Source organism: Channa argus, chromosome 2 (genome assembly GCF_033026475.1).
Source record: "Channa argus isolate prfri chromosome 2, Channa argus male v1.0, whole genome shotgun sequence".
In the NCBI taxonomy this organism is placed as follows: domain Eukaryota; kingdom Metazoa; phylum Chordata; class Actinopteri; order Anabantiformes; family Channidae; genus Channa; species Channa argus.
Genome location: NC_090198.1, coordinates 24,645,746 through 24,673,537, shown reverse-complemented (window position 1 = coordinate 24,673,537; position 27,792 = coordinate 24,645,746). Strand labels below are relative to the sequence as shown.

Sequence of the window (27,792 nt, the reverse complement as noted above, 5' to 3'; positions counted from 1 at the left end):
CTGCATGTTTACCTAAGGTTTATTCTCTGACTTTGTTAAAGGCACTGACGTCATCCAGTCTTTCCAGGTAAAGGCATTTGGGGTCACTGTCACCTATCGGGGGAATTAAAAACAGCAGAGAGGTGAGGGGGATGAGGGCCAGGCAGTAGGGAGGGAAAGAGGTAGTGGAGCAGAACTCAGCTTGATGCAGCCCAGTGGACTGACTCACCTAAACATAAAGGTCTGAGGGGGAGGGCGGAAGCAATGAGAGGGAAAATTAGCCTGCAGGCTCAGGAAATGGCTGGAATGAGTTTAAAAGTCAAAGAAAAAAATAGACAGACTGTTACAGAGAGAAATAATAAGGATGAATGAAATGCACAAACAAGCTGTTACACAGAAGCACAGTAGAATGGATTTGCAGTATATTATGATATACAGTACTAGCAGGTGTGAAACTGAACAGAATACATGTAAAAAGATTCTTAAGAAAATGGAAAATCCTTTGTGTTGTTTAATTTCACAAAATGTTGTGTACCTGTACCTGTAAATGTGAACCTATTGTGAAACAGGTGGCTGGAAAAAAAAGTATTACCTATTCATTTATGTTGAAACTAGGCCAAGGTCTTAAGGAAGAGACATTTGTTTTAGTTACAGTTCTCAGGATTGTCTGTGTCTTCATTACAAATAAACGCTAACATGCCCCAGAATTAGTCTTATTGATTAAATATTTTTAATCTTAAACACAAAGCCAGCTAAGTGATCAAAAAAAAAAACAAAACAAAAAAAAAAACTAAAATGTGAAGATAAAGTATCAACAGGAACTACAAGCGTTAAAAGTTCTTAGACCTCTGTTTTCAGGAACCATTTTAGCTCCTATACTTCAGAGTAGGTACTTCTCTTCTGCTTAGGAACCAGGATCTAATGTTCAAGCTGCTCAGCCGAACACTGAGCCGATGCAGAGATGATGCTCAAAGCTTCATTTTCCTTTAAGACTGCTGCTTTATTACGTTTTGATTTGTTTAATGTGAGAAAATCCTTATTTAGATGAGGTAGATGAAGTCAGTTTATTTAAACTAGGTCTGTTTATAACTTCAATCTGATGTTTTCAGCACCATGAGGCATCAGGGATCTCAGCATGTAACCCGGCTTTTGTGAGCAATGTCTTCCTGGCGGAGAACAGCTGCATCTGTGATAGCAGAGACTTGATGGAGGCTCAAACCTGTAAATATTTTCCCTATAGGACTTCTGCTTTATTAGGTTTTGACAAAGTTCCCATATTCAAAGTTATCCATTCGATCCAGATGTCACAATGCAGATGCACCAGGGGAGATGGGCAGGCAGCATCTTACTGCCTGCATCCTGAGGGTGTTGCCAGTCTGTGTCTCTCCCAGGGGATAACAGACAAAAGTATTCATCAAACCTGTTGCTTTTTTAAGTTTTGATATTTAATAAATATTTTATAAAGTCCCCATTTACATTTCAAAGTTTATTCAAACATTCATACATTTGAGCCAGAACTTACGATGTACACGTAGCACCACCACGCTTTGCTTGGCCAGGTGAGACCCCATTGATCTCAGCAGTGTGCTGTTTGGCTCTTGAGAGCCAGCAACCAGTGTCCCCCTTCATTCCTGGGGAGGCTAAGAGCCTTATTTCAGCACTGATGTGTTAATTTACTGCTTGCCCATTTTCATCACGTTTTAAAATGTTCTAAATATTTATTTAAGATTAAAGCGGGTGTCAGAGTTGAAATATAACCTGTGTTACTGCCATTTGCCTGAAGGGAAAATTTGACAAAACACATTTATTGGATATTATGAAAGTCTGCAGACTCACAGAAAATCAATATAAATGCGTAGCGACTATAGGCCAGCCTGTGTCACTTTAGAGTTCCTACTGGCACTGCCCATGCAAACAGAAAAAAGACCCTGAAGGTGACTTAAACTAAGTCCAGCAGTTCTAGTCCCAAGAACTGCTGGTCTAAAAGCACCTAAACTTACGAGCCCAAACCCCGTGGCTCTTTTAAAAACACAAAAGTGAGGCATATGTGTCCATACACTAAGCAGTTGAGCAGCTCTAACCCTGTCTGTTTGATGCAGCTGGATTAAATACAGATGAAGCCCTCAGTGATTGGTCCTCTTTATAACTCAGCTTGGTCAGTTTGACAACTTGGAACCAACATGACCCACAAACACCCTCCTTTCCTGATTAGCCACTCTGAGTGTTCACATGCAGACAGACGGAGCAAAGGACCAACACCCAATGAAAATCAGTGTTCAGCCAGCTATAACTGTATCTTGACATGATAATCTTCTTTTTAAATGCACCACTGCACCCTTTCCTCCACCCATGGAGCACTGCAGACAGCTCATACATTATCATTGAATGCTTTTTCTCTTTCTTTCCGTGTCACACCGACTGACTCCCCACCAAACCGCCCTCCTCCGCCACTCTTTCTAGTTGGAGTGCCTCCGTGTGAAAACCTCATTATGTTCTGCTACTGGACCTGCAAACTCAATTGGACAGAGAGCTGTAGTCCGGGTCTGAGCCAGTATGTCTGTGTTTGTGTGAATCTGGATTCACGTGCATTCATTTCTGTCTTTGTGTGCGCATGCAGGTACCTGTAAGTGTGATTAGTGGTAAATAAATCTGGCAGGGCTCCATCACTGTGACAGTGCCCAGGTGGGGAAATGTTCCTCTCTCTCTCATCTATTGGGCAACTGTGGTGGCAGCATGAATTGGCCAGGCTGTTGATAAGAGGCCTGAAGCCAGCCACACATTTCACAAGGCTTTAACTGGCACCTTATTCGCTCTGCTTTCCTGCCGGCCCTCAGCTATTACACTCAACATACTTTCACGTTCAATAAAAACCATTCTTTACGTCCACTGTGGGGTTTTTTTTTCTTTTTTTTATCAATTACATTCATGGGAACTTGTGATTAATTTTTCTCTCTAGAGATATAAAAGTTTCAAGAGTGGGATATAATAGAAACAAATCCTCAACCTTGGAGTCACTTTTTTTTTTTGCTTTGTCTGAGAAATATAGGCCATTGTAGAGTGTTGTAGCAAATGGAATTAGACTGTGCCTTTGTTGTTTGGATTTGGTTTTCATGCTGGTGACTTGAATGTGAGACAGCAGTGTCATCTTTCCAGTTTGATCTCGCTTTTGGATGCAGCTGCCTTTCCCTGGAGCATCTCTCGGACACAGAACACACACACTGACTGTGTGCCGTTTCCAAACATGTAATGTGTTGAGCAAAGAAAACTGGCTTGACAAAGTGCAGAGCAGGTTCCTCAGAGGATAATCCAACTTATACTGGCCAGTCTCTGATGAGTAATTAGAAGGAGGATTCAATTATGCCCAGAGATTGTAAGCGTGTAAAACTCAGTTAACTTTGCATTAGTGCCTCTTTTCTTGGCTCCTGCAGTGAGACAGACACATTGGAGAGTGTGGCTAAACTGAATAGCATTTTCAAACAGTCCCATTCATCATCCTCTACCACCCTATCTTCATGTGTCAGGAATAGTCTTGTTCACTCGGACTGCCCAGCTGTTACGGAAAGAAAAAAAAAAAACCTCTTAACTAACCCGATGCTCCTGCATTAGCCAGAGAGCCTGAGACAAAACTGAACAGAAGAAAGCACTGAAAAAAAAAAAAAAAAAACTACAGGTGAAATGTAAAAAGAATTCAGATTTAAAACTTGGGATGACATGTTTATGAAATACTGGACTCATTAGAGCAACAAGCAGATGGTAAAATTAATAGAAACTAATTTTCCATTAGGATGAAACCTCTCTGCAAGATTAAAAATTTTAATACGTGTTCTTTTTAGAAAACGTATTTACAATTGTCTTGTCATTTGTATATTACGTAAAAAAGATCGAAATGTGCTGCTAAAGCTTTCATGCCATTACAGTTTTAGCAAAAATGTTGCACTCTTGACTTTGTTATGGTTATTTCACCAAGACTGTGCAAGTTCTTTTTTCCTGTTGTGTGGAAAAACCAAAGAGTACAGAACTATATTTTAGGGAAATTGAACTGATTCATGGAACCTCTGAGAGTCCCAAGTAGAGTAATTATTGGAATCCCACTGGTGTATTTTCCTTTTACTGAATTAATATTTGTAGGTTTTCCTGTTTGATTTTTTTTTATTAAACATTGAAGCTACAACTAGTCCTAGACTTAATATATTTTTCCTTTGAAAGCAAACAGTGGGACATTCGACAAACTGTGTGCAGAGAATCATGATTCAATCAATAATTGAAGAGCAAACTTAATTTCTGCAGAACAAATGTGACAATTTTATACATTATACTGTACATTGACATTAATATCTGAATCTTAAAGCTGAACACCATCTTAAAAATATGGTTTGGACAAATCACATAACATAGGATATGGGATAACATGGGATAAACGTAAATAGAAACAGAATGCAATGGTTTGCAAATCTCATCAAACCATATTTTATTCACAATCGAACATCAACAACATTTAAGATGTTCAAAACAGACATTTTACCATTTCATTGAAAATATCAGCTCATTTTGAATTTGATGGCAGCAACACATCTCAAAAAAGTTGGAACAGGGTGATGTTTACCATTATGTAGAATCCTTCTTCCAACTACTGTCTGGTAAGAGAGAAGATCAGTTGCTGGAGGCTTAGGACAAGAATGTTGTCCCATTCTTGTCTGATGCAGGATTCTAGCTACTCAGTCCTGGACCTTTGTTGCTGGATTTTTCATTTTATGATGCGTCAAATGTTTTCTATTGATGAAAGGTCTGGACTGCATACAGGCCAGTTCAGTACCCAGACTCCTCTGTGAAGCCATCCTGCTGTTATGGATGCAGTATGTGTTTTAGCATTGTCATGCTGAAATATACAAGACGTTCCCTGAAGGATGTCTAAATGTTGCTCTAAAACCTCTATGTACTTTTTAGCATTGTGGTGTCTTTCCAGATGTGTAAGCTGCTCACGCCATAGGCACTAATGCACCCCCATACATTCAGAGAACAGATAAGCTGGATGGTCCCTCTCCTCTTAAGTCCACAGAAAACATGGTTTCCGTAATTTAAAATTTTCAGGGCCTCATGCGCATCCAGTTTTGACAGTCAGCCTTGTCCCTTGCACACAGAGATTCCTCCTGATTCTCTGAATCTTTGCTATTGTATACTGTAGATGGTGGGTTTTTCAAAGTCTTCGCATTTTTACATGAAGGAACATTTTTCTGAATTTGTTCTACAATCTTTAAATGCAGCTTGTGGCAGATTAGCGAATCTCTACCCATGTTTACAGTATCTGAAATGCTCCTTTTATACCCAGTCATGTTTATCAATTTTAAATATCCGATACAGGTGAGAGGACGGGTAAAGGAGGAGAGCTCAGGGCAGCTGAAACTATCAGGGAAAAAGACGACAAGACAACCACAAAGTAACAACTGAAATTTAAAGTATAAGCCAAGATAGAAAGTAGCAACTAAAAGTGTCTGAAGAGGAAAGGTATCAAAGAAACACTTCCTCAAAGTCCTCAACCCCTAATTAATAATTCAAAACACACTAAATCCACAAAAGCAAAGTTGCATCAAAAAGTCTCTTACTACGATGACGCAGGGAGAGAAGAGCAGAAGTTCCCCGGGGAGATACGGGTCCAGTGGCCAGGAGAGAAAAAAAACAAACCCTCAAAAAAAACCCAGAGTAACTCAGAAAGGGGGAAAACCAGGTAACTTGGATCACATGGAACAGAAAGACAATCTAGCAAAGAGGAGCAGGTAACCAGGGCATATAAAGAGGAGGAGACATCTATAGAGTTGGCGCAGCACTGCGGGGAGGCAGCTGCCTAACAGCCCCTGTTCTAAATTTTTTGAGATGTGTTGCTGTCATCAAATTCAAAAAGAAATAATATTTTCAGTGAAACGGTTAAATCTCTCAGTTTTAACATCTGCTATGTTGTTCATGATCTATTGTTAATAAAATATGGGTTGATGAGACTTGCACATCGTTGCATTTTGTTTTTATTTACGTTTTACACATTGTCCCATTTTTTTTTAATTGGGTTTGTATAATAAAAATGACAATTATTCTGCTGTACACAGAATGTGGTAAGACCTAAAAATATTAGATAATGTGGGCAATTTATGGTGCATATTAGGCCTGTATGTATCTGAGATTATGCAGCATATCATATCTAGACCAAGTGTGATTAATTAAAATGCATTTAAACCCACGCTAACTGTTTTTGGCTGCCTCAAGCAAAACTAAAGTATAATTTCTTGGTTTCTCTGACCAAGGAAAAGTTTAATTTTTTGTTCCTTTGAGCAACTCTGCAAAACACCAAGTGAAACTGATGTCAGCTAAAGCGCAGATGACGCTCCTGTCATCACGCTTTCTGCTCCAAGCAGAAAAACAAATAGATGACTTAATGGCTGTTTCTGTTCATTTTCTCTGAACTACATCTGACACTTAACTGATAATTACTGAAGATTATAGTTATTTGCCTGCTCTCTCTCTCTCTCTCAGCTTCTCTCTGTATGTGTTTTAGAGCACACGAAGGCCAGCCAAGCCTTGTTTTCCACTTAGCTCATGCAGCAACATTATGCAAGCAAATGGTCTAATGACACATTTTCTCGTTTTGTTTTGAATGATTACTCATCAGGTTTAGTTTCAGGTCAGAAGTAAATGTTATGTTGGGATTTTAAATGCTCTAAAGGCCTATTTGGGTTAAGAATAGTGTGTGTGTGTGCATGTGTGTGTATGCAGTATATAAGTGGTATAATGGGCTTAACAACGTATGCATCCAATTCAACAAAATTTTCAGAGGGGTGTTATAAACGAAGCACATAAGTACGGCGTGCTGACCAGAGGATATTTGAGGGCAGCAGGACTCTGATTGTGTCATTATCAAAATGTGAAATCTTCAATTCGTGCAGAAAGTAAATCCAAGGCGAGGATAAACATGCGTGTTGTGTAGAGAGATGTGGGAATTCCCTAATAATTTAACTAAATGATCGATAACCTAATAATTTAACTAAATTATTATGTCACACATTTCACAATGGTTAAAAAGATTTCACCATCACGGCTTTGAAGGAATTGCACTAAAGGATTCACATGCTCTATTGCTGGTTGAGATAAGTCTCTTGCTCTAGTCAAGAATATGCATGAAGGATCTTAAAGCACAGCAAATTACTAAAGAATACGCAAGAATCGATTATTTTACCCTGTGCAAAGACCAAATCATTCCTCTTTGCCAATGACCTAAAAAAAGTTTGATCTCATCCTACTGGGATAGACAAACTGAAACAGTGAAGTCCATGAACAAGCAAAAAAAAAAAAAAGATTTTAAAAAATGTACTACTTTTTGGCTTAGTCTTGTAATATTTTAAACTTTCTGTTGAATCAAAACTCAAAAGTCTGAGTTTCTTTTATATTTCATCTTTTGATGACTTATTGATGACTCCATTTCAAGTAATATTAGAGAAAATTATCATATCTTCTTTTCATGAAAGTTTTTCAGCATGTCTGTACATATGTACAGCACACAGGATTAGAAGGATGTTTCCTTAGATGAATAAGGGTTAATACTAATGATGCTGAATATCACAGCATATGTTAGTGTCTCTGGGCAAGACACTGAACCCCGAAAAGCCCATTCCCATCCCTAGCTGTGCAGTGCCAGTCCAAGCCCAGTAGAAGTTGGAGAGGGTTACGTCAGGAAGGAAAAGATAAAGTAAAGATAAAGTTATTAAAACGATTAGGGCTTAAAAGTCAAAGGGAGAGAGATTCACTGTTTCGCATTGTCTGATAACACAACATGTAATGATAACTGGGGCATCTCAGCATATTCGGGTCCTGAATAAAATTGAGGGACACCTGAAATAATTCTCCAAGATGGAGGCTGTTAGGCCGGACAAAAGACCCAAATTCCAACAGCAGACGACGTGCACAAAGAAATATTTAAAGTAATAAAATTCATGCTGCAGTCTTTGTATGCATATGAGGAACCTCATGACGCATTCAACAAGCTCCCTGACCCGTGGTATTTGACAAAGAACACTGTGCCTTCTACGTGTATGAAACACCACAGGCTTTGACACGGTCAGCATATGACCCTATGGATGGGTCGATGATGCGTCACATGGTACAGTTTGTTCGATTTCAAAGTTGCATATGACATGAGTGTGTGTGATTCAGTTAGTGGTAAATGTGCGCGTTTTTGGCTTGTTAAGAAAAAAGAGTTTGCCTTAGTGTTGATTGGTGAGAAAAGCAGTAATGAGGGAGGCCGGTCCTTTTTTAAAAAAAAAAAGAAATGATCGCTTTGCTGCTTTGTGTCAGTCTTAACACCCTTCATGACAATATTAAATAGTCTCTCACTGGTTCCTTATTATCATTTACCTCTATGGAGAACCAGCTCTGTCTCTCTCTCTCATTGAAAGTCGTTGTAGCAGATTAGCCTCACTAGGCTCATCATTTCTCCTCATCCTTTGCACTGCTCCTCATCTGCTCGCTCCCTCTTCATTCAGAAAATGATACACTTCCCCCACTCTGTCAGGCTGCATCGCTCTTTGAAGTTAATGAGTCAAAACTATCAGTCGTTTCGCTTTTAATTAGAAAACGGACAGAATGATTACATTTTTAATTGAAGCTGTCATTTTCAATTATGATATGGCATCGTTGAGAAGCTCTCTTCTCTCTCAACTCTTTATTTATTAATTTAACAGAAGCCTTCTCAAGATGTTCCAAGCATTTGCCACCTGATCCTTCTCTGTTGTTAAGCACTCTCCTCTTTAGTGGACAGTGTTGGATGTCCCTTTCATTCTCCCACCAGCATCCCTGTCTGCTCCCTGTTAGATACAGGCAATGATTTGATGGAATGCATAACAAGAAGTCTTTTTAACTGTCAAATTAGGTTAATAAAAGGATTTGGTTGACTTTTAATGCACAAATGCAATACCGAATCTCGTCCTTTCTGGAGATTTCAATTTGAGGAGATTTTGAAATTAGACACTGGTAAAAATGAGGCTCACACAAAAATAAAAGCAGAGTCCTATCAGATTCAAATACATTATTTGTCTGCAGTTTAATTTCAGTCTGTCTGCCTGAAATACAGTTTTCTTAAAAGGGAAACCATCAATTATCAACTGGCTTTTCATAGCTTTACTTTATGGTCTAAATGTACATTCATGTTTTTAAAATTCCCTCTGACTTCATATAATAATATATTTCTCTGCTCCTAATAAAAACTAAAACCTCCAGAATGACATCACTGGTAGGAGTTTTTTTTATCATTTGGACTTCAGATGATGTCATCTTGGAGAGCTTTGGAAAAGCAGGTTGACCACGATTACAAGATCCATAGTGTGGGCAAAAACAGGGTCCAAGTGATGTCATCAAAAGACGTTTTCAAGCTACAAATAGAGAGATAATTTAATATAGAGAAATCAGAGGGTTTAATGGCATTTATTTACATTTACTACTCAAACTAGAACCAAAAGAACCAAGTTAAATATCAGTGAAGGCTTGATCATTAACTTGGTTAGAAGCTTTTTTCGCAAAAACAGTCCAGGGAAGTGTTTTGTATTGTAGTGATTGCTTTCCCATTTATAATGCTGCCATATAATATATGGCAGCAGATTGTGAAAACACAAATTTCTTTAATAAGTCTGTTGATTTTTTTTGGGGACAATTGCATGTATCTCTCCAAAACACCATTTTCCAAGATGACTGGATTATATGGCACACTATCAGTTTGTTTTATAAAGCTTCAAATGTGACACATCTTTGCAGATTGTTAAAGTAAATGCCCTATTCATTTGGAGTTCACTTACTTCGGAAATGTCTCACATAGCATTTTAAGTGCTGAACCATGAACTATGAATCCTTCATCTTGTTCAGCTCACTTTAAGACATGACCTTTTTATAATAGATTAGAGGCCCTAAAACATTAGAGAAATGGAATGGAAGTGCAAACACACAAGACACATTAAACAGAGAAAGAACTGCTTTCACCCTAAAGTGCTGTGTGTGTGTGTATATGTGTGTGTGTGTGTTTGTGTGTGTGTGTGTGTGTGTGGGCCTGCTACTAACAAACCAAATAATTCAGGGTGATGATGTAGTCAGTCAGGATAAGCAGAGCAGGATGATCAAAATGTAAAAATAGAAATTGCAGTCGTTCAGCACCATTTTGCTTTTGTGTCTGTTATTTTGTTGGCAATTGAAAAGCTTGTTCTGCCCTAAAAGCACGTTATGACTGCCAGGGAAACAGTAGAGCAGGTTGTTATCCAATGGGGACTGCATTTGGGTTTTTTTTTTTTTTTTAGTTTTTTTGCTTTCCTGGTTGTCAGTGGAAACAGCAATGTATCTAATTGGTGGAAGAAAGTTGGGGATTGTTGGGTACTAAATGTACTTTTATCCCTGTTGAATGAAGAATAGAAAATAAGAGATTTCCCAGATGTAGTTCTTATAAAGGATCATGCTGTAAAAGCATGAATCCACAATTGTTTTGAATACTATATGTACTTATGCAACGTACTGTGCAATTTACTACCAGAAAAACTGTGTTTCAGTACAAAGCTTCTAGTCTGTCTCTGTTTCTGTTGGGTGTAAAATGTCAGCGCTGCAGGTTCTGAAGTGCTATACAGCTAACACACCTGCACATCACTGCATCACCTGAACCCAAGTTTTTTTTTTTAATTGCATGCTCAATATGCAATATGTGTTTTACAATACAATGTTGTGTCAAAGTTGGATTATATAATCCAGTAATTATCCTTCATTGTGTTTGCACCCTGGGCTCCTTTTTCCTTATTCTGTGACCGTAAAGAACTGCAGCCACCCACTGTTTGGGAGGCTGCAGCTCTTTACGGTCCATTTCATGGTGAGGAGGCTCTTGAGTGCAGCCTGAGCCATTCTTTGCCTGCACAATGCTGTGTTCTCATTAACTCTTATCAAAGTTCATCTTGCATCCAAATGCTGTGGGCCACTCAATACTGACTGCACTGAAAAGAGAAAATGAAAAAGACAAAGCAAACCACAGAGGCAGAGACAGAGAGAGAGAGCGAGAGAGGCTGAGAGGCAGAAAGAACGAGGTGGAGACAGAGAGAGAGGGAGCATCATGTAGATAAAGGACGAAGAAATAATGGTTTAATGGTGATTGAGGACAGGCAGAATAATCGCTGCAGTGCTCAGACTAGACTGAATATTGGTTTGATGTAAAATTAAACATTGCTCATATCTGAAACCCCGATCAGTCTGTTTTGTGTTTTTCCTCTATAAACTAATACTTGTCTTTGTCCATTTGAAGTTTTTGAGCTAGGAAAGAATTTGGAGAAGAATAAATGGCGCAGACAAATAATTAAAGAGAATTCATAATCGTAATTCAATCTTACGAACACAATACAGGCTTTCGAGTGCCGTCGTGTTGTTTGCTTTCGACCCAGCATCAAAGGAGAAATGCCACTGCAGATACTCACAAACCACCACAAGAAACATGCTCAGATGAAAACACTGTCCCAGTTTTAGTAAACACAGGACACGAGCAGGTGGAGACATAAAGCGAGTACTTAGAGCAGTCCTTACTTGATTACAAATCACCCTGTAATTCTGTCTATAAGTGTCATCTACCTCTCCTCATAAACATACACAGCTACTCCTCCCCCTGTATCATCAGATCCTACAGTGCAGCTGGATTTCCTCATTGAGATGTAAAGAGCGATAATTGGAGACTGATTGCAGCCTTCAATGTCTATAACAAGATCCTTAAACACGTAAGAGCCCTATTTACACCGAGAAAAAAAAACCCTGCTGTCTGATGAGAGCTTTCATCTACACCTCCATCTTGTAATATCATCACTGTTCGGTCAAGTGCTAACATTCCCTGTGTCCAGTAGCTGTTTTCATACAGTATTGATAAGGACGATAGTTTCAGCTTAGCAGCCGTCCTCCATGTGACATCTGCATATCAAAAATGTCAGGAGGCAACGCTGCTTTCAGTACTGAACAACAAGCTCGACTCAAACTGAGGAGCCGTCTAATGATACAATAGGAGATTTCATGAATTCATTATTAAAAAATAAAAGTTTGTATTATTCAAAGTTTTTCTTGAAAAAATAATTTCCTAAAACAGATGTTCATAACATTGTTCAATAGATAAGTAATGTATTTATTAAGGACTATTTTCAACTGCAGAGTGATGAACATGTAGTGCCTCACTGTCTGCAGGATGGTGCCAGTACACTGTATGGATCATTAATTGGATTTTGATGATAACATGGACACCAATGGCACAAAGGTATAAGCTCTGTCAGGTTTTGACTATATTTTCAGCATGTTGTCAAATTCGTATTTGAAAGAACTAAAACAACTAAATGAGGAAAGTTATAGACATTTATATTTATATTTATAATAATGTTTATTTGTGCCACTCCCATAATTCACTGAAGGTGGATGGTGCCAGTCCATTTAAAGTCTTGAAAACTAAACTCAACAACTGAAAAAGAAAACAGCCTAGAAGCCAGCGAAGAGAGGTCAGGGTTATATGAGGGTTGTGTGATCAAACTTGTACCTGTCAAGAGAAGAGCTGTAGCCTTTTAACCATAAGAAGATGAGAGAGACCAGTCAAGCTTGCAAAAGTCAAGCCTGGTTCTGGTGCTTCAGTTGTGAAACAGACCATGTTTTCCTCTGTGCTGATCCTGGTTTGATTCATCTTTGCAGGGAAGATTCTCTCAGGAAGGTCTTTCTCAGGCCTAACCCTCATTAGGGGCTTAATATGCCTTTTGAATTGAGGCTCAACATTCCTTCTCCTCTGTTTGTGTTCATCATCCACATCTATTTGTGGTGCTCTTTGACAACATGTAAATGTATATTTAAGTCTGCTGACAGCTCTGTGATAACAGTGTGACAGTTATCACAGAGCATGTAAAAACTGAGTAATTGTCAGTGCTGCAGTGGGTGATTATTTGCACCATTGCACAAAGTTACCTGGCCCAGTAGGCGTCTTCTCAGCTCAAGGATCTTCCACTTCCACTTTACTCACAACTCAGTCTCATGAACACTTTCAAGATCATTTAACCATCATCATGACTTTTCCTCAGCTGTCAAATCAACACCCACAGGAGATTGTTCGGTACCCTAAACAGCAGCAATTAATTTTACTATGAGGGATGCTGTTAGAGAGGGTCCCCACATTGCTTGGCCTTTGTCCCCAAATTACAAATTTCTCATTTAAAGGTATTTTTGAATCAGTAAGTCACGTTACTAAGTCTGTGTACATATGAATAAACCTCTTGAGTTATTTAGTACAAACTGTTGGAGCCCCGGAAAGAATCCAGTCTGCAAGAAGGAAAATTGGATGTCCTTTGTAAAAATACAGCAACTAATGGGTATGTGTACATACAGTATACAGTGTGTATGTGTGTGTGCGTGTGTGTGCGTGCGTGCGTGTGTGTCTTGGGATTGCTTAATGTTTGTGTTTAGAGAAAGCCGTAGGTCTTTAGGATGGCACTGTTCTGCTGCTCCCACTTTAATTGGCTGCTGGCCCCTCAGCCTTGCCTGAATGGAGAGTCATTTAGGGACCTTTCACTCTCATAGAGGATTGTCGGTTGCCGCTGCAAGAGAAATTGCATTCCTGTTTCCATACAATGGCTGGTCTGAGTTGGATGGGGCAAGAGTATCACTGTCATTATCATGACAATGGAAGCTAATTCCACTGCCACCAGCACCATTCTGAAACCTTCTGCAGCGCCAGCTTATCAGGGGGCACCATGAGACCAGCAGGAAACCACGCAAGCACCGCATCTGAGGTGAAGATCCACACATACAGATGCACACAAACACATTCTGGACTTATACGCTGCATAGAGCGGCTTTCAACACATCAGCAATAAAGTTTAGAACACAGCACATCTTTCTAAGTGATTCACTCTGAGGCCAAGTATTGTTTTGTTTTCCTCAACAAGGCCCTGAAACACATCTGTTGTAAATGCAACATCACTTAAGAAACTCAGGTTGTGTAACATTGTACTGTAAAGTACTGTACTTCACTAAACATATGAGGAATTAATACTTTTGTCACAGTCTCCTATGTCATACGTCATACCTATGTACTATACTTTACCCAGCTTCATGTGTTTTACAGTTACTTGTCAGAACCTGATTACTGTAACATTGTCTACTCTGCATAAAACTGGCAACAAAGTATTTCTGCAATACAGCAATGATGCTTTAGCTTAACTAAATGACAGAAATATGTCTTCTATAACTTGACAAATGTAAAAAGATGCGTTTGCAGGACTAGTTGAAATATTATATAAAGTCAAATACCTTTGGATGATAAAGATCATGTTTGGATGTCAGACAGAGAAGAATAAGAGAAGATTTTTGACAGCCTCAGTGTGATAAGACATTTTGGGAAATCCTTGCCTTCTTGTTTTGGGTTAGATAAGAAGACTGATAACTCTCAGTGCTCAAAGTGAAGCAGGACCCATGAGACAGTCAGCTGAGCATAACATAGGGACTGGAAACAGGACAACAGCGATCCTGTTATTTCATTTGCATATGGTGTTTGTTGTGCAGTTTTGTGAGCCTAAAGGTGTGTACTTTACAACCCAACACTCAAGCTTTAACACACTTAGAGGTGTGCACCTGGTAGAGGGGAAAATAACACTGAAACATCTTGGCACTAGTGAAGACTGTAAAAATGCCTGTCAGTAGAGAACATTTGTGTTTTGTCCACAAAGCAAAAATGCAGATGTGACAGTTGAAGTTGACAGCTGAAGACTTGTTTCAGGACCACATCCGTTAAGGACAAACATATAATATGTGTTGAACAAAGAATAAACTCAATAGAGATGAAAGACTATTTGAATGTTGGTTTGCTCCCAGCACTTTAACCTTGTAATGTCGTCCCTGTTTTGTCCATTTGCATCATTTCAGTGCAGCTCTGCATGGTAGTCTGACCCCATTACGTGCAGCCTTTAGCCCTCCCTTCCCTCTGAGTGGTTCCTCATCTACAACTCAGCGGGGTCCTCCTCTGTTCACTGGGAGGGCAGCATGGTGTTGCACCTCGGAGCCACCATTAAACATTCACTGACCAGATCCACTTGCAAACACACACAAGCTCCTGTGGTACAGGGGGGAACACACACTCCTGTTTGGTGAAATCAATAGGGTTGAATTGTGGCTGAAGAGTCCTCTGGATTTATCTCTCTGTTGATCAACTAGACAACTAGTATGTACTAACTGTACATACTTAGGAAGCAACATTCAAGCATTTTGAGGAATCCATTATATTTGTTGACTCTACGTTTGTTGTTCTGATAAAGGTCAGGTTGCAGAGTGCAGATTTACCAGTTTGTTTTGTATGTGCTTTGTTCTCACCTCCACGCCACTTTTCCTTTCCGAGTTAATTTGACAAGTACAAAAACATTGCATGATGTCTTGTTTGTGCAGCTCCAATTGGGAAATAATCCTAAATATTTGACATGTTGTTACTTGAATCCCACATTTAAATTAATAAATAAATCTAATTAATAATCTGAAGAGTATCAGAGACAAAAAAAACTGCTCTTATCACTCTTTAATTGTCAAAAAATGTATTCCCCTTTTCATTCTAGGCTTTCGCTGTGGAGACTACTTCAGGGTCAAAGGAATCATTTTTGTGGGTCAGACTAAAGGACTGAAGCCACAGCAGTGCTCTGCCCTATATGGTGACATGCTGGTACCATTTGGTGTGTAAGTCATACTTGCACTTGTTGTTTTTAAGTCTGTTACCATGCTAACAATCACTAAACTGTGGCTGATGGGAATGTCGTTGCAGTTGCATTTGCAGTTTTGCCTTAAATAGATAGTCATTCAAAGCCTCAAATGTTACCATGATTATGGTAAAAAAAAAAGTTATTTCATATTCTTTTTCTTGTAGAAAACTTTATTCTATTCCATCAAAAACTTGTCAACACATTTCGCTTGCTCAAAATGTCATGGTGGCACCAGATGAAAAATTAGTAGGATTCATTTTCTGTGACTAATGAATTACCAATGTGCATACATTTGGCCTGACACACTGACTAACAGATCACGTTCCCTGCAGCCGTGCTGCTACTACTGGATTTTGCATAAAGTACAACTGTCCTGACAAATGACAAACTATCAATAACAGCGCTCACACATTTGTTCAAGTATTTGTATCATGGACAGGGGAATGTTCATTTCACTTATCTATTTGAGCCCTAACCACCCAGTTCTTTGTCTTGTTCAAGGACTGCTGTGATTTGTCATGTCGCCATTGTTGTTTGACCAATAATGTGGTTTCAGCCCATCATCATAACTGTAAAAAACCTCGTCATTTATTTCTCCATCAAACAAAAGCTGCTCACCCAAATATAGAGTGAAAAAACAATGACTTACGTTATTAGATACAGCCATTTAATTAAAAACATTATTCAAACAGAGACACATACATGTACATACAAAGTACTGCACACCTAGTTTCACCCTTTAAAGAAATCAAGGTCCATCATGTGCCATCCTCCCAATGGGCAATACTTTCTGCAGCTGTGAAATACAAACACAAATTATCGAAACAATGCAAACATGTGCCATGTTGAGTTAAAACACTCTGTTCTTTATATAATTAATTCCCACTACACCTTTAATTTTCTACAAACATGAACATAAAGAAGCTGTTAATAATCCGCAACATGATAAATTTATGACTAAAACTGTAGAGCCAATGTCATGCGTGTGCACCCACATGCACACACACACACACACAGACACACACATAGACAATGCTCTGGAGAAACATAGCCTAATGTGTGCCTCAGGCTGTGTGATATCCACTTATCATTTTATTACCAATTAACACAATGCTGCAATGAAGTCTGAAAATTACTCCAATGGGATGGAAGGCACTGCATGCCTATAATCGGCTGAATTTATGCATTTCACCCTTTGTTGCTTCAGTGAAATTTAGCACTTATTTCACGAGAAAGGTTGAGAAAAGGGCTGATTGAAGAATATTAACATAGGTTTAGCTTCTTTAATGACTTCTGCATCACTGTAGTTGACTGATTACTGGTCAGGTCGACTCTTAAACCGTATCCTCTCGTTTTACGTAGACACAAACATTAAGAGGGCATTAAAAAAAAGCAGGGTGTAAAATATCACTCTAGCCATGCTGGCCACATTTGGAGCACACACCACTTGTTCTGCTATGACTGATCAATACCAGATTACACACCAGTCACTTGCAAAGACACACTCAAGTGGACAAAACTAAGCATCTGCCACAGTCTCATTCCTCACGATCAATGTAAGTGGTATGCGTGTGTCTAAACACAGTGAGCCTTTGTGTAGGCTGACATATATCGATTGATCAAAGGCTCTTGATGGCAAGCACTGAGTGCCATTGATTTGGACTAAGTGCCATGTTTAAATGTGTAGGCAGGAACGCACAAAGAATTCAGTGTTGTGTCCACATTATTAATGGACAGACCGGATTAAAATGTTATGCTTTACCCTACAGTGATTTTCACTGACAGAGGCTGTGAAATAGGTAATATAATTGTCTTGACACAATCGAGCACAGCAGGTAGACGCAGTGATAATAATAAGTCTAAAGTGCAGGCAATTTTGTATTTGTAAAAAAGAGAAAATGGTCATTTTACTATCCAACAAGTACAAAATAATGCAAAGACCCATTAAGTGATGTTTTTGATATAAAACAAGTGTTTCTTGATATTATATCACATTGTGTTACATAAAAGGCTCAACTGTAGTGCCAGCCACCTCAGTCTGAAGCTCACAGATTGTGGACAGTTTAGTTTTTCTACCATAACATTCACTTTATGGCTCTGTATCGTTGCTCTCATTAAAAAAAACAAAAACATTTCCCACATACACCTCAACGTTTTTTTCAGGCATTGGTGGCCTGAGTAGCCCCCATGGCTTCAAGGATGCCAACCATGAAGTTTAACACCTGCAGTAAACTCTCAACTGGTTTTCAAATAACCACATAAAAAAATCCAGAAACTATGAATTAAAAGGAGGAAATAATCAAATAGATTTTTCTCCTGAAACATTTGTAGGATGTCTGGTCATGTCATAGTGGTGAAAATGGCTCTGCATTGGTCTAAACAGCCTGGCGAGTCGATCAGCATTGTGTTTGCAACACAAGGATGGATGAGAACCACGTCAGGTAAAGACTGCCTGGTAGTTTTCTGCATTTAAGCAATGTGCTAGACAGCAATATAAATGGAAAAGCTGAAGTCTCCTTTGCAGATCAACTGTGGATCCACTGTGCTGCTGCTTTTAAGGAAATGCAGCCAAGCATGCAGCCAAATGTGTGGGAGAAAAAGCGGTACAATCAGCTTCTTGGCTTTGACTTCTGAATTCCTTTCATTGCTTACATTAACTGTCCCTCACATCACAGTGACACAGCAGTTAGCCTCCAACCAGGAAGGTACAACCGATGACACTGGGTGGTCAGCTGTACAAAAGAAAACTCTACTGTACATTCAACATGCCCACACTTTCAACCCGCATCACCCAGAAGGAGCCTTACCATGCTGGCAAATGTATCGGTTCTGCGTTTTGCAGCGCTGATCGTTCCAGTTGAAAGCGGTTGATGCTTGTAGCTCTACACAATTCCCAAAACTGGACAGTGAAAGAGACAGAGGAGGTGACTGTGTGGTACAAACAGGGTACATACAATTTTAAATGAAGAAAACAGAGAAACAAAATGGCTATGGCTTGTTTTAAGGCAGAAATACACAGTTGTACAACCAGCAGAGTATGAATGAATAGATAGATAGATAGATAGATAGATAGATAGATAGATAGATAGATAGATAGATAGATAGATAGATAGATAGATAGATAGATAGATAGATAGATAGATAGATAGATAGATAGATAGATACAAAGAAAACAAGGGAGACATCTAGTGGTCAAAGTGAAGGTTGTGTTTTGGTCATCGTGATTTTTTTGGTTGCTTCAACAACAGCTTAATTTCTTTGACACAACCTTAACAGATAATATTAGTTTACCTATTATTAACAAGATGGATGTTTTCCCCAGACAAAGACCAAATTATCTTTCTCTTGCACTAATCTGAAGCTCATGTACATGCGACAGTTGAAATGTGTTATAGATGTAAAGCCTGAAGCCACCAGGAAAATACATTTTCTATCTGATATGTTTTTTTGTTTGTTTGTTTGTTTAGCTCCATTGCACTCAGCCGCCCCTGTCCGTGATGTCCTCTGCAGTAGCTAATGTCTGTTAGTAAATGGGTCTCCTACCCTTGGTTGTCAGGTTGCCCAAAGGCAAAGCTGCTGAATCTAGGGATCTCTCCTGTGTCCCAGCGAAATGACTCTTTTAGAGGCTTATACGTCAAACCTGGGGAGCAAAAACATTGCTTTTTTTTTTTTTTATCTGTGCAGCATTTCCACCCGCTAGCACATCTGCTTCAAATGTTTTTCAGCCTTTGACCTAGTCTGGTAGGGAACTGTGTCAAAGAACATTATGATATTTAAAACATTTCTTTGGACGAACATGAAATGAAATGCTGTACCAATCCAGAAGTTTCGTGTTTCAAAGTCCGAGTTGGAGACGTCGTTGCTTGTCTCTAGTTGACTCAGATAAAAAGCCAGGATGTCCTGAACCTTCTGATTGTGGATCTCAGCAAGAATCCCACCTTGTTCCTGGTGGTTTTAAACAAAGTAAAGATCACACTGACAGCACAATAATATAATGGTTTTTATAATGCACCAGGGCTGTACTGTGTCACTGTCTCTCACCTGACAGTGACTTTTGGCTCCATAGTAGCTGTCAGCTTCTGAAGATACAATGAAGCAATCACCATCTATTATTGCATCGCAGCTGTGAAAGGGAAACTGCACTTTCTCTGTTTGGACACAAGTGACCAGAAATATGCCAAACATGAACATAAGTGATACAGTAATCATATTGCATTTATACTAAGTAATTAAAGGTGTACAATTGTGCCACAGATATCGACTGTGAATGTAATAACCGCAACTAATGGTCTTCAATGCAGCCTTCACCCTGTCATCAGACTCAGCATCCATTACGTTAACTAGAAAATAGCTGTATCCAGATTAATATTCTCAGTATGTGTTTTTGAAGTTTCCAAGACAATTTGTATCTTAGAGTACAAATTGCTGAGGTGTATAAAACACAAAGACTGCACTTACCTGCACACTCAGCACCGCCATAGCCAACATCACACAAGCAGGAGCATTCTTCTTCTTTGAAACGACCGTGTACACACTGCACGCTGCACCGCACTGTAAAACAGAAACCTACAGTAAAAGCTGTATATGTACTGTAAATCTTAAAATGCTGAAATGGTACAGAATACGGACATTGTTCTGACATTACTTTAACACTAATGATCACTACCTTGGCAGAATCGGCCGGTGAATCCCGGTTCACAGCTGCACTTGCAGGATGAGATGTTAAGCTGACCGTGCTGACCACAGCTCATACGGCATGGGTTCTTTGGAATCTCTAAATAAAAAATGTGCACACACAGTCAAACAAACACAGACGACTCACAGACTTACGCGGATCATTAGATACATCTAGACAATCTAATACAATCCAATGCAGCAGCTCTGCCGTGAATTCTACAAGGTATGAATTTCTCGTTAACTGTCAGAAAGGCGATAATTATGTTTATTATTGAGGTCATAGTGAGTGGTGGACTGCGGAGTGCGTTGTATAAATAGGTGGTTCTATTGTTTTGGTCCCCTCATTAATTTAAATAGGGTGGACAATATATTTTAACCACCTGTACATCTGAGCCTTTAACCCCACCCAGCTGCTATTGTGACAGCAGAACTGTAATCTTTGTAAAACCGGGTTTAATTTCGATGCTAACAATAGACACAACATTGATGGTAAAACGGCCTTGGGTATCACAATGGACATAACTGCAGTAGTGGTCATCATAGTAGAAAATTGAAAATTCCAGTTTTATCCTTCAAAAGGTCTATGAGAAGGACATGCATTTATTTATCAAGGTTTTGTGATGAATTTTTGTGCAATGCCTTCATGAAACATTTTATTCATTTCATATTTTTTGGTCTTACCACACAATCCACCTACATGGTCCCACAGCCTGAAACAACCAGACATGGAAGAGGTGCAGAGAGAGCAGTACAGCCCCGACTTATAGGGTGTCACCAGCCGGCTGTTCACCTCCCAGTTACCCCTGCAACAACACAAACACTGTAAATGTAACAGAAGTCACAAAGACAAACATTTTTAGGATGAAAACAGCGTAATGTTCACAATAATATAAACCCAAAAACTGTGGGGACATGACTGCAAAATAACCACTTAAACCTCCATTCGTGGTTTCATACACTTTTCTTTTTCATACACACACACACACACACACACACACACACAATTCCCTGGAAAACAGTGGATTATTGGATTATTATTGGAGTGGATTATTCTGGAGGAAAAATGTGAATATGACATAATCATCATAATACAGTAAGTAATAATGGACTATTCAAATGAGTTTTCCTGTTATAAACAGCTTAATGATTTGTAAGTTAAATTACAGATTAAACTGCCGCTCTGCATTTTGTTCGCAGTCATTTCCTGGTTCTCAGTCATATTCAGCATTTTGAATTTGTGGGAACTGTTACCCAGGGTAATATGCACAGACAAATGTCTCCCAGAGTTCTCCTCCTTTCAGACAAAGATGACTGGCACAGCCCACCTGACTCGAAGTGGCCCATACCAACTACACAACAACAGAGGGATTAGACACATTACATCAGCACCTACCAACATGCAAGTATATCAATGATATAAACATAAATGTTCTTTTGCATATGAATATTTACAGTATACATTTGAATGGGAAAACCTGTGTGTAGTGTTGACAGGTAGCGTTTGTTTTACATTGCCCACTCGAGTAGAGAAAATCGCTTCCCTCCTCAAACCAGGAGTCGATGACATTAGCAAATGAGGCGGCACCATAAGTAGACAGTCCTGTGTTCCAGCCGATGTGACTCAAAGTCGAGGAGTGTTGAGGGGAGGGGTCCGTGTGACAGGATGCCGCCCTCTCATTTGCAGTTAAGGCCAACTCGTCATTCCACTCCTGTGGATAAAGACAAGGCCATTGTTCCATAATGTTGTGATACATACTCCAATTTTAGCCATTACAATAAAACCTCTAATCGAGAGGAAACTAAACACTTGTCAACAGAAGCAACACTACAGTCAATTTATTGTAAAAAACAAAAAGTTAGCAGGAGGAAATCTTCATCAACTAATTTAATTATCAAACTATTTTACTGGGTTGAGTTAGAGTTGGAGCTGCACTTTAACACTGAAATAAAGGTCATGTTGTACTGTGTGAATACTGATTAAAACAGGCTGAAAGAAAACCTTTTTGGCATGAAGGTCATTCTCAATGGTGCATGATTGATTTTATCTAGTCATTTATTCTTTTTGAGGGATTCGTTTCCCACAATCTTACATTATTTGCTTTACTTTGTGTGCTACAATGAAAGACTATGTGAAAGTTTTAAATCATTGAAAATAATGAATGATGGATTATTGTTTTTGCATAACTTTTTTATTGAGGTATTACTTCACCTGAAGGTAAGTTTCCACATTTTGAGGATGGAGATAGCTTTATAAACTAAATGACCCAGGTGATGTGGAGAAATTATCGTCAACTAACTCTACTCTAGTCTTTATTCTAATATATTCTCCATATTCTCTGTTACTGTCCCATCTGTGAATTAAATTCTTTCTGAAAAATGCACATCTATCCAAACATTTCTGTACAGTTCAGATGATGGATACCATAGGAGTCAAACATGATTCAGAAAATCTGAGCCCCCTAACGTCACCTTTTACTCTGCTCTGTGATGTCAGGGAGCCAAAGACACCAACAGAGAGGTAGAAGGTCACCAGACAGGATTTCTTATAAGACATTACATTTTGGGGCATGTCACACTGTATCATATGGGGGATATGAATGTCTCCCTGAGAGCATGAACCGCTGAGTTAGCACTATGTTAAGTGTTTGGATCTATCATATTTTCATATTTCTGTATCTTGACGGATCTTATTTTTCTCTTAAAATTGAGAAGGTCAGAGAGATTAATCAGATAATGTCTAACAAACAGAGGTCAAGAGTTACAAATCAAAACTAAACACTGAACTCCAATTTCTGCCTCTAATAGTGACAGTGTGACCTCATAATACTTCTTAGCCTCAATATTGGTGTTTTATCTCCTGAGAGCAAAGCCTAAAGGACTGTATTATAATCACTTCTGCACAATCTCAGCACAATGCGTACTGCTTCATTTCTAAAAAAAAAATAAAAATAAAAATCCTTATTCACAAACACAGCCGGAGCCTTGAGCCTTTTAACGTTTATCAGTAAAGCTCTTTAATATGCCTCTTCAGCTCTGCAAAGCTTCCTCTGAGGGTTTTCACTGAGAAATTACCTGTAATACCAGAGTTGTGAATGCGGAGTGATTATACACATCTTCTTTTTCTCATTACTGCCTTATCAGTTGAGAACAGTTCTCTGAGGCTGAAGAGCAGTCGAAGAAAAGGGCTCAGTCTGTACAGATGGCTTTGAGGACGTAATCTGTGACAACGTGACAGTTTGCCCTGGCACAAATCTCCTATTAGGCCCAGAGGATATCAAGTGAATTGTGCATTTCATAATCCATCATTACCTCTTGGTCATAATCACATGCAGACAACACACTTATACAGATATGTACTGTATGGCAAAGCAACAGATGGAACACGATAGCGAGATGTTTTAGCTGGGCTGTGTTGCAGAAAATGGTATCAGAAAAAGTTATTTTTCATCAAAGCCTGACCGTGATCCTGTAACAATATTTATCACTCTGCCAACTTTATGAATTTGCAAACAGTCTGTGTTGATCATTGGCAGATTAACAAGTGAAAACTGATGCTTAGTTTTATCCTTATTCTAGTAAAATTGAATTCATTCATTCATTGGTAAAATTGCATTTCTGACCCTCATGAAACTGCACCCAGCCAATTGATTTTGGCTTTACCCTAACTGTCCACACTATCACTGTGCCTGCAGCAGAACAGAACAAATGGTGAAAATACTAAAGACTATTTAACACTGTTGAGACAATCAGCACACACCACTGAATAAGACAGCTCAAGTAAAACTCTTTGTTATCAACAGCTTTCATTAGTGATTTCATCATCATTTTTGGTAAAATAGTTGGTGGTTTTAAAGTGAATTGTCTTTAAAAACTTAAACTGTACACTAAGTGCCTCCATGCAATTTTAAGCTTTGCTAGTGACTACGCTGCTCTAAACTCTCTAAACCAAGCTCCTGGACTGTCATTCTCCGTGTAGGTGCAACGAGTGTCTAAGAACTGTTGGGTCATTACCGACGGGGCTTCACATCCTGGTCACTACTGACACTGTCAGCATCATTTTTACTGTTTTTCTTTAGGTTTTCACTAACTCACTCAAAAGCTTATTGTTAAAGTTTGCAACATGTGTCAAATATCTTCCACTAGGACGGAGGTAGAGAGAGTTTATAGTCCATACAGAATAGACAATAGAAGTTAAGCAAGGTCATCGTCTTTTAGTGTATGTACTGTAGCTATAAAGAGTCGCTGCAGAGCCAGACTAAACTGGTGTACAGGTACCACCTCCAGTTTTTAACAATAGCACTGTTCACAAACATAGAATGTTAAACTCACATATAGGAACCAGCATTCACACAATTCAAACACAAAGAGAGGGAGACAATGGGGGCCACAAACCATTTTTTGCATGTTAGCTGCCATGGGTTTGACCCGGCTGCGCAATCTATTGTGCTGGGCAACAATCTGCGAGTGGTCCTTCACCCCAAGCCCTGGAAGGAAACAGAAACCCTCATTTACTGTACAGTACTTCTACTGCCCGTCGCTATAGCAACGCAATGCAAATGTGTTGGTGGGAAGTCTGAGTATACGTGAGAGAGCTGTGTGTTTGAGGTAGGAGCATCGTTTTACTTGCAATTCAACTCAAGGGTCATTCAGGTTAAAGGATACGGTTGAAACAAAAAAATGAAACGTGTCACTTTAACGTCTGTGAATCAAGACACTGACTTTAGTTTGTTTGTCTGTGCATAGATCTCAATTATTCCTCAAAAACCAATCAGTAAGTCACACTGCTGTGCGGGGTGACATGTTTCTTTAAAAAAAACACTCGCTTTTACTTGACTCTTTGTTGGAGAAATTCATTTTGGAGACACGTTAAAATCTCCCAGTTATTAGGCCAGAATAATAACATTTTATAATTTAATTTCTCTTTTCATTTTTTAATCTTGCTGTACTGAATACATCTTAAAATGACCTAACATGGAACCAAAATCCTATTATTCATGTAGAGACATTGTGGACAAATAACAATGATAAAAGCATCCCTCATTTTACACATAAAAGTTATTTTAAAGTGGGTTTGGCAAAATTCCATTAAAATTGTAATTTTTTTAAGTCAATGTCACACGTCTGTAGCACAGCAGGCATGGTGACAGAGAAGCTGGGCTGCTGATACACTGCCAGAAGGATTTGGACAGCTGAAAATGTGCAGTTGCATCTGCAGCTTAAAAGACTCACACCTGATTGCCAACATAATGAGACAAACTTCCTATAAAAAGTGTTGAAAAATAAATTCTTAATTAAACATAGACTTTAACTGTATTCTGACATTTGCTAAAAAACAAATGATCTGGCTGAATCTCTAACCAGTTTAAAATGTGTAATCGTACAGTCCATCAAGGTCCAATGCTGTACCTTGTGGCCTACTGACTAGAGCAAAATTTGACATGTGTTTACCAGTGGTGAGGGGCTTCTGGAGGTCCGGTGTGCCTGTGATAATCCGGTTTGTGTGTAGACACAGTGGCAGCAGGGAGAAAACAACAAGCAGATCCAAACCCTGACAGGGTGGTGCAGGCCCCATGGTGAATTCCTGAAGTTTCTCCAACAACAGTGGCCACTGCTCAGAGTTATCCTGCCGCTGTGCCCTTCCCCTCCCTCTTTTCTTTTCACCAGCTCAACAGCTTTTTACCTCGGTCAGCAGCGTAGAGGGCAGGTCTCTATTCAGAGACAATTCACAGGGTCTGTACACTATAGTGTTACTGTTACCCTAGGCTATTCCTATAATCCTTCTTTTCTGGAAAATGGCCTGTGCTGGAAAGAAAAAACATTGACTAATGCAAAGTGTTCTTACACAGGCTCTTTCTGCCAGTTAACAGTGCTAAGGCTGAAAGTTATTCCTTCACATTTTGCATTGCAGGTGGGTGAAAACATCCACAAATAGATTATAGAGAGTTTCTCACTGACCTCTTGTCTAACAATAAAATGTTACAGCAACATTTAAAAAAACAAAAATTGTATAAAGGATAAAAGAGCAAAGCTAGACTCTTACTGCAGCCAGTCGGTCACTAGGGACAAAGACACATGGTTTATTCATCCCCGTCATCATTTCCCCATCTTAGTGACAAAAAGAAAAGTTACTCTGATGCATGATTGAGCATGAATGTTCATTATTGTTTAATGTGGGGAAGTTTGTTTTGAAGGGCTGACGTCCACCATTTAGATGAGTCACTAGAGATGAAGCTTTATTGCTGAGCTGAGAACAGGAATATTCTTTAAGATAAATGGCATTGTGATCTATAAAGTGAAGTGAAATATAAGGTGTCAGTGCTTAAAGTTGTAGAGAAAGACCAGATGTGAGTGTGGAAAGGTACAGGATGGAGATGACTGGGTGTCTATTCAGACATGTGGCATGTTTCCTTTATAGGTCCAACGTGGGAACCAGGAATCATGATCTACACATTGTGTGATGAGTCAGTGTCTGAAGAGGACTGCAGCGCCACACAATAGACTCATTTCTCTCCCCCGTGGGCTAAATGAATGTTGCACTAAGGATTGAACCCCCAGGCTGCCCAGTTATTTCTTATCTTTTTGATTTTGCTCCATCAGTAAGAAACTGTCTGACCCTGCTGAGCCAAATGACAGCTGTGCACACAGTCTGTTCTGGGCTCGCTCAGACATGGCCACCCACTAAGTTGATTTCTCAGGTAAATCCAAAACCCAAAGAAACAGCAGAAAGCAGCTTCCTGCTTAAGCTCAAAGCAGCACTCAAGAGTTTCAGCCTCATCATTACTCTTTGGAAAACAGTAATGTTGGCTGCACACACTCAACACTACACAATAGAAGCTAAGCAAGGTCATGTAAGAGCCATACACTACTTACGTGACAGGTATAGTCAGTCAGGACAGATACCACCTGTCACAGCCCAACTCAAGTCTGGACATAAGAGAGGAGACCACACATGTTTTTATTACATATACGTAAAAGAAGAAAGTAACACAAACACACATCAAACAACACAACCAAACAGGATAGAAGTCAGCGGGAGACAATGACTGCTTGACAGCAACCAGCTTCTCCAGCCTGCCCGGGCAGGTTTAGTGTATCCAACTGACGACCCCAACTCCACCCGCCGGGTTCCTGCCCAGACATGGTCATAACCCGCCTGACCACCTGATCAAAAATGTTCAACTTGACAAACATGCAGCTTTAACGTTTTACTGCAAACAGATGGACGGTATCCTCAGTGCACTGAGGTGGCTGCTTAGAAGTCAGTCATGAAGACTGTTGAAAATAAATTGGGAATAGTTCGTTTTACAGCTGTGAATCACCGTCGTTAATAAACTGCAGTAATAACATTTAAAGGGAAAAATTATTTTTAAAAAATTGTAAATTG

The 27,792-nt window shown here is 39.3% G+C and overlaps 1 protein-coding gene across 1 annotated transcript; it reads right to left on the bottom strand.

Annotated features, from left to right (window-relative positions):
* Window positions 1-26,061, bottom strand: LOC137104960 (C-type lectin domain family 18 member A-like). The gene is made up of 12 exons (XM_067486873.1): window positions 25,857-26,061; window positions 24,801-24,892; window positions 21,884-22,117; window positions 21,660-21,757; window positions 21,090-21,211; window positions 20,398-20,505; window positions 20,190-20,282; window positions 19,773-19,879; window positions 19,547-19,676; window positions 19,275-19,371; window positions 18,539-18,630; window positions 1-93 (listed from the first exon to the last, which is right to left on the bottom strand). Exons 1-12 carry the CDS (start codon window positions 25,978-25,980, stop codon window positions 20-22), a joined length of 1,371 nt encoding a protein of 456 aa, XP_067342974.1. The 5' UTR covers window positions 25,981-26,061; the 3' UTR covers window positions 1-19.
* Between the last annotated feature and the right edge of the window lie 1,731 nt (window positions 26,062-27,792).